Source organism: Pteropus alecto, unplaced genomic scaffold (assembly GCF_000325575.1).
Source record: "Pteropus alecto unplaced genomic scaffold, ASM32557v1 scaffold177, whole genome shotgun sequence".
Taxonomy (NCBI): domain Eukaryota; kingdom Metazoa; phylum Chordata; class Mammalia; order Chiroptera; family Pteropodidae; genus Pteropus; species Pteropus alecto.
The window spans coordinates 4,677,171-4,685,304 of NW_006442207.1; the positions used below are offsets into that span (position 1 = coordinate 4,677,171).

Genomic DNA, 8,134 nt, shown 5'->3' on the forward strand with positions numbered 1-8,134 from the left:
TCTCCAATGTGGAGGGCCAGCCCAGGGCTCCGCTGATCGGGGCTGCTGGCCTCTGCCCCGATAGAGAAGTGAGTGGACTTTTCTTCCTTGGGTTTCAGAGCAGCAGAGGGAGAGTCAGACCCAGAGGCAGAGACCAAGAGTGGATGATGTGGCAGGAAGAAGCAGCCTCGCTCCACCTGGGCAAGGCTCCTGGCACCAGGCAGAGGAGACAGAAAATGGAGAAGGTGGGAGAGTGAGGAGTGAGTCTGTGAGAGACAGAGCCTGTGCCAAAGAGCCGGGCTCACTGCGGACAGACATACCGAGGAAATAAACCATATAGCGGTATGAGTGGCAGCCACCAAAGGGGCCGTCTGCATGGCAATGACGGTCCTCTCAGCGTAGAGGTGCTGGCTCCCCACCAAAGGGGGCGAAGTGAGAGGGGGTGGCACCGAGCTGGCCTGCCTGGAAGCCAGTCACTGTTCATGGACACTGTCACTTTGCCTTTGCCCTGTCACCACTAATGGGCTGTGTGACCTGGGGCAAGTTGCTTCTCGTCTCTGGGCCTCAGTCGTCTGTAAAATGAAGGGGTTTAACTGCATGAGCAATTTTTCTCTTGGGCTCCTAAGGCTGACCATCAGGGGTGTCCGTAAGCAACTTGAAATCGTGTAAAGCGTTGTGTGTGCAAGGACCTACAAACACCCAGGAATGCATTTTTCCGGGCGGATTCTCAGAGGGGTCTGGGACACTTCTGAACCATTTGAACTCTGAGGTCGCACCAACACTCACACACGTGGGCCCCCTTTCCTCCTTCCCAGAACCGGCCCTGCTGGGCGGGGAGCCCCAGGGCGATCCGCACACTCACCTGGGTCGGGCTCTAGGAGCAAAGCCATCAGAGAGAACTGAAAAACAAAACGACACAGAGCAGAGCAAGGCTGAGTGTGCTGAGCCAGGTGGGTGCCTTCCTGGAGACTTTCCTTGGGGTCACACCCCGGCCACAGGAGCACCGGTGTTTTCTGAGGGCTGCAGCTGGGGCCAGGGTTGGAGGGAGGGGTGGGGCCTATTGGAAGACGCTCCCCCACTTCCTGTGTTGGCTGAACATCCATCCGAAGCACCGCCCTTTCTCCTCAGTGTGGGTAAGTGGTGCTTCGCTTACTTTTCTCACGCCAGAACCTGGCTGCACAGGTGGTCAGTTGTGGTGATTGGCATGTATTGAGCATTTCCTCTCTGCCTGATCGTACATTGCTGCATTTAATTCTCATAACGACCTTATAAAGAGGCTTATATTAGCCTGTTTACAGGTGAGAAAATTGAGGCTAAGAGTTCACACAACTGTGATAGGATTTGGATTCACACTCAAGTCTAGGTGATTGCCTTGGGGTTGGGGATGGACAGATGCCTAAAACTCTCCAGTGACTTCTCATTCTTCTTGGAATAAGATACAAACACCCACCACAACTGATAAACGCCACCCCCCAACCCCCCACCCCACCATACTCTTCCCTCCCATTCCCCCTCACTGATCTCCAGCCACACCTGGGTTCGAAATGGCCCTGGCCGAGCTCCTCCCACCTCATGGTGTGATGTGGCACTTGCTGTTCCCTCTGCCTGGAAAGCTCTGCCGCATGATTATCTCTAGGTCTCAGCCTAAATGTCACCTCCACAGGTCTTCTCCGACTCCCTTCTCAGTATGACACCCTCTCCTCGGTTTTGTCACTGTCCCCGTTCATTTTCTCCATGGTCTTCCTTACAACATGTAGTTTTATATTTGTGTTATTTGCATGTTATCTGTCTCTCACATCAGACATGTCCTCCAGGAAGGCAAGGATCTTGTCTGTGTTGTCACTGTTGCAATTACCTAATAACAAGCCTAGCGCTTGGCACATGGCACTCCTCAAAAAGTTTTTGCTGAATAAATAATGATATCGACAGTTCCTCTCGGAATGCTGTATTTACTAGAAAAAGAAAGTTTTACTCATGTAATAGCTGGGATATTTTCCTTCACTTAAATCAGGGGTCATCGCACACATACACACACACGCACACACACACACACATGAGAAAGCCAGAGAGCAAGCAATGTGGCAGAATGTTCACTGTTGCATCTAACTGGGCAAAGGATGTTCATTGTATTAGTCTTTCCACCTTTTTGTAGGTTTGGAAAACTACGCAATAAAAAGTTGGGGAGGGAAAAGGAAGATACAAAAAGGAAGAGAGGCAGTTTGTCTGGACTGTGCCTGTTTAATTGCCTCACAGGCCCCCATCCCTGTCACTGCAGGAAATGAGACAAGGGGCAGGCCTTCTGTTTGGGAGGGGAGTGAGAATGGGGGGGCCAGGCAGAGGAAAGGCAGGTTCAGGTTTCGAGGGTGTTCCTGAGCCTGGGGTGCTTGAATGGAGAACATCTGAAGGCATTACCAAAAAAGGGGCATGAGAGGACCCCGAGATCAGACGTATGTTACCCCTCCTTCATTCTCACCCTCGTCATAGCCAGTCAGCTCTGCCTTGGTCTGGTCCTTTGCCCTGCCTCATCTTCTCTCCATTGAGCTTGTCTGCAGGGAAGAGCCTGCCCCTTTCCACTATCTCCGCCCAGCCCTGAGGAGACGGAGATACCCCCTGAATTCTCCTATTTGAGCTGAATAGCATGGACCAAGCCTGGCTGCCTTCAGCTCTGAGATGTGGGCAGGACAGGAGGGAGGACTTCAGGGCACATCTTTCTTCAAGGCCCAGTATGGAAAAGGACCTCCAAGACCTGTGCCTGGGCCAAAGCCCCGCATCATAGTCCTGATCTGGAGCCTAAGAGACAGCCAGGTGCTGTGTTGCCCACAGCCAGCAGGTGGCAGACGTGCCCTTCCCAGGAGCTGGAATTGGAAGCTGTTGCTGAGAGCGAAACCAAACAAAAAGAAAGCCAGACCTTCCTGGGCTGTGGGGAGCGGGCGTCAGATCCCACGGGCTCTCAGGGAGTCTGAAGCAGCTGCCGCCCAGCTGTGCAGCCTGAGCTGCATGTCAGGGGGTCCCAGGGATCTGAAGCAGGCCCACTCATTCTGTGCACCACTGGGTCCACCACAGAGAGAGGCTGTGGTGAAATGTGGAAACTGGCAGCTCAAACACCAAGCTGGATGTTTTGTGGACCGTATGAGAAAGGCCAGGCCAATAGTCGGTTATTTATGCCATTCAGCTGGATCCTGAAACTAACGTGAGTGATGGTGGGGGCTGAAGGGTGGAGAGACACAGTATTTACCTCCTTCCATTCAGTTTTTCCACAGAGCCAGGGAGCTGATAGAAGTCCTATTCCTGGGACTTGCAAATCCAAAGAGGAAGAAGGATGCAAAGGAAGGAGGAGGAGGAGGAGGGGACAACTATGGTCTCTGTTCACATGTATTAAGAGCTGGCAAGGTGCCCAAAACTGTGCTAAATGCTTTACATGATTTTTGTCTCTTTTATTGCACACGATACTTGATAACTGAGGTACTATAGTTATGTCCATTTTAAAGGTGAGAAAACAGGTTGGCAAAGATTAAGTTGCCCAAAATAGCTCTGCCGGTAGATGCCGGAGCCGAGATCACATGGAACCAGTTTTACATCAGAGCCCTCATTCTTAATCTCCATTGCTATGAGGGATGAGGGCACCACGCTGTGCATAGGTTTTAACGAAAGGATGGAGGAGAAGGAAGCAGAAGAGCTCGCTAACCCTAGGAGATGCAAGGTATTGAGCTAGATTCAAAGATTTGACCCCTGTTCTTGGAAAGCTTTATGAAAGACCTGTCTGGACTATCCTGGTCCTGGCAGGACACAGAGAGGACCATTAGGCCCCAGTGACAACTGAGGAGCCTTAGCTAGTCCTCTGTGGCAAACACATCTCAACAAACATCTCCATCCAGATCGAAAGGAGGGAAGCCCTGCCTGCTTCTTCTACCACATTCATTCTGAGTCTCAGCTAAAATAGCCTGTGGTCACAGCTGCCCTGGATTCTCTTCGAGAGCTGGAAACAGCTGCTTCTCACACATGGGAAGGTAGATGCTTTGTAATAGATTCAGAGACCCCTCTAGGTCCACCTGCTGGTCCATCTATTCCACACTTGGGCTTCCTCCATGGCTCAGGACGCTAGCCTTCCCCAGTGAGGAGCAGGCCTGTGGCAACATTAGTCACCAGAGAGCACGTGTCTGGTGTCTTACAGTCTAAGGTTGGTTAGTGGGGAAGGCAGGGAGGGGCAGAGAGAGAAGGATCCTGTGTCTCTGAGACTTTCTGATTTACAGTGTAATCTTTTTAGGTGGGAAGGCCATTGAGGCCTAATCTATTTTGTCCCATCTTTAATGTAGTGATTATTTCAACTCAGATTCTTCCTTTACCTTTTAGATTGCTAAAGGAACACAAAACAAAAAGGCAGAGGCTAAAAGTGAGCTGATGATTTCCAGGAATTAGTTGATAGAAAATGTTCCCAGAGGACTTGGAAGCAGTGGGGGAGAGAGGTGGGGCTAGTCCTGTCTTTTGAGGCCAGAAGCTTGGCTTAGAATGAAACAAAAGCACAAGATCTTTCACCTGGTAGGTATAAGATTGGGACTCTAATTCTAACCATCCTTTCCTCCTCAGATGTTCTTTCTAGGATGACTTGATGGTCGACCAGATGTCCCTGACCACCAAGAAAGGATTGTATTACTTCTAAGGGCAGATGGGTAGGAAAGAACTCTGCACCATGGCCAAGTGAAGCTGCAGCTGCTGGGCTGGAAGGCAGGCCAAGCACAAGAGTGTATACAGCTCAGCAGGACCAGGCACCACTGCTGAACAAAGAGCTCAAGATCAAGCTGAAGTGCAAAGGTGACAGAAGACAGGTGTTACCAGTGTTCTAGTCATTAACCCAACAGCTGTCTCAGACCATCCTCTCACCCTGGCTCATGATGCAAACATAAGCTATGTCATAAGATGACCATTTGTGCAAAGCCCCTTAGTTCTTTTTTTAAAATGTCGTAAAATACGTATAACATAGTTTTCACTTTAACTGTTTTTAAGTACCCAGTGGCATCAATTACATTCATAATGCTGTGTAACCATCACTACTATCTATACAAAAACTTTTTCATCATCCCCATGATTTCATTCACTCTATACCTATTAAAAAATAACTCTTCTTTCCTCCTTCCTTCAAGTTCCTAGCAACCTCTAGTCTACTTTCCATCTCTATGAATTTGGCTATTCTAAGTACCTCATATGAATGGAGTCATATAATATTTGTCTTTCTGTGACGGGCTTATTTCACTATGTATAATGTTTTCAAGGTCCATTCATTGTACCATATATCAAAATTTCATTCTTTTTGATGGCCGACTAGTATTACATTTTATCCATTCATCTGTTGATGGACACTTGAGTTGTTTATATCTTTTGGCTATTGTGAGTAATGCTGCTGTGAACATTAGTGAACAAAAACCTGTTTGTGTCTCTGCTTTCCATTCTTTTAGGTAGATACCTAGCAGTGGAATCGCTGGGTCATATGATCATTCTATGTTTAAATTTTGAGGAACCACCACACTCTTTTCCATAGTGGCTGCACTATTTTACATTCCTACCAACAACGCATAAGATTTCCAGTTTCTCCACATCCTTGCTAACACTTATTCTCCATTTTAAAAAAATTCTAGCCACCCTAATAAGTGTGAAGTGGTGCCACTCAGTCCTTCTCCCTCACAAGGAATCTCGCCCTTCTTGCTTTAGCTCACAAGTGTGTAATGCTGTCCTAGGATTGGTGGGTTCACTGTGGCTTTGCTCTAACCTGAAGCTGGGGGACAGGGATGAAAGTCTCCAATGAGGAAATCTAGAGGTCAAAGGAAAAGGCACCAGGTAGTGGTCCCTGTGCATGGTTCCCTGGGAGACTTGGTATAATCTGGAACCTCAGTGATGAGCCAGAAGGCATCATGAAGAGAAGTGGCCTAGACTCTTCGTATACAGAGGACAAAGCTGAGGCTCCACAGGGTGGCGTGCCCTGCAAAACGTGAGCAGATTGGGGTAGGGCAGGGACTAGAGACCAGGTCTCCTCGCTCTGAGGCCAGTCCCCCGTGCCTTGCTCACAGGCACCCAGTGCAGTTTCCCTGCTCTAAGGCTCAGAGCTTTTGAGCCCACTCAGACCCCTTCCCAGTTAAGAGGGGCTGGACTGCAGTTTCATGTGGCAGGCAGAGACAGGGCAGGAGGTAAAGAGAAGAGACCCATCAGAAGACCCAGGAAAATTCCATTTTTATCTGGAGAGCTTGATAAAAATTCAGATCCCTGAACACCTGCAAAGGTGGTACTTCGTGAGTCTGAAGTTGTCCCAGAAGATGCCTTTTCAACCAGCACTTAGGTGACTCTACCCTCAGTCACTCTTCGATTACACCTCTCCTGGCTGAGGAGACTCCTGGGCCCATCTTTGCTCTTGTTGAGTCTCTCTGTGCCTCAGTTTCCCCCATTGTAAAAGTAAGAATTCTTTTACCCAGCTCAGTGTTTTATTTGAGGGGATTTGGCTGCCCAGGAGGGAGTGTAGCATTTACAAAGAATTACTCTATGGGTAAGTACTTGGTGAGAAATATCAGTATGAGTGGGTCAGCCTCGGGACTTGGGTCAAGTAGACTGCGGGTGGAGGGAGGGAGTGTTGAAGTGTATGGAGTGAGACCATTCAGGATAAGGAAATTGTATAAAAACAAACACTCATTTCCAGATGTGATCATGCACCGGGAAGCCCTTTGTAAAGGCAAATGAACAAACAAAATGAAAGAGTGGATGAGTCTGGGGCCTGCTGCTTGGGCACAAGCCTCCACATTATCCTTCTTGGCCAGACGACCTCAGCAAATAGGCCAGGGACTCAGAAAAGTAGCTTTCCACTGATGGAAACCAACTCTACCCGCAAGGCTGTCCTCACTTCTGTGTTTCCCATGGTGTGAGATGTGAACCACTGGTGACACCCGAACTGATTTGGGTGGCACCTGACCAGGGAGTAACATAACATCAAAACACAACGTGAGAAAGTCATTCTCTTCTCAATTTCACTGTCAACCCTTCCAATCCCATCACAAAGAAAGACTCGGGTGGTGTTGGCAAGTCTCAACGCTCTACCTCTCTCTAATCTCCCCTCCAACAAGGACAAAGAGGCTTCAGGCTCTGAGCTTTGGTGTGACAGCTGCAGCCAGTCAGAATTCAAAGACATCATTTTTTTTTAATCCTCCCCCCCCAAAAATTTCCTATTTATAGTAGTGACAGTTTCCTTTAAAAAAATAAATCTGTTTAGGTTGAGAAAAGGTGAGTCTGTTTAACAAAAGTATTAAGAAACTAGTTTGGGCTTCGGCAACATTTTTGAAGACGGATTCATTCACGATCACAGTGTTGAAAGCACTGAACGAATCGGTTAACTATCTGGCATGTTCCTTCTGGTGTTGAAAAGAAAAGCTTCAGGGATGGTCAGAGGAGCCTCCAGGTAGAAGTAACTTCACCTCCTGCCTAATGCTGGGGTCTGAGGCCACTGCCCCTTCTGACACCTTCAATATCACATTGAACAGACTTGTTTGTTTCTGGGTAGCGCCTGGCATGGCGGCCTCTACTGGTGGTTATGAGCATGGAGCTTGACATCAGGCAAACCAGGATTTGAATCCCTGCTCCGTATGCGCCCAGGGCTGCCCTTGTGGGCAGATTATTTAACTTCTCTACAGCTTAGTTTCTGTTCTAAAAAATAAGGATGATAGTAGTCCCTACCTCATAGGGCTGTTGGGAAGCTTTAATGATATAATAAGCATAAAGCACACAATAGCTGATAAATGGTTGCTGTTATGATTTATGATTCTGACTATTAGCCACTGTTGTCAGTGATTTTGATTTTAAAATTTTTTATTATTATTATTGTTTTTGCAAATCATGGAGCCATTGAGAAGAGCTCGCTCAGCACAGACTCTTCCTGGAAGTTGTCGGTTGGGTCACAGTCACGTCACACACACATTCCCCGTCTCCTCCTTTTCCTGGGATCTTTGCCAAGTCCTAAGCCAGGAAACCTTGTTATATTAATTATGAAGAAAAAGCATGTTTTATTTAAAATCCCGGCTGCCACATATTCTGCCATGCTGTTTCTCTATGACAGCAGAATTGCTTTTGCATTTAGGGAACCCTAATGAATTTAAAACATAACTATATCTGTGCCTAGATACAC

General features: G+C 48.0%; 1 protein-coding gene across 1 annotated transcript in view; it reads right to left on the reverse strand.

Moving 5' to 3' along the window:
- Positions 1–8,134, reverse strand: part of HABP2 (hyaluronan binding protein 2) — a 33,064-nt gene that overhangs the window by 20,777 nt on the left and 4,153 nt on the right. The window contains exon 2 of the mRNA XM_006920852.3: positions 842–878. Within this exon, the coding sequence (XP_006920914.2) occupies positions 842–878 (37 nt within the window). The remainder of the gene's footprint in view (positions 1–841; positions 879–8,134) is intronic.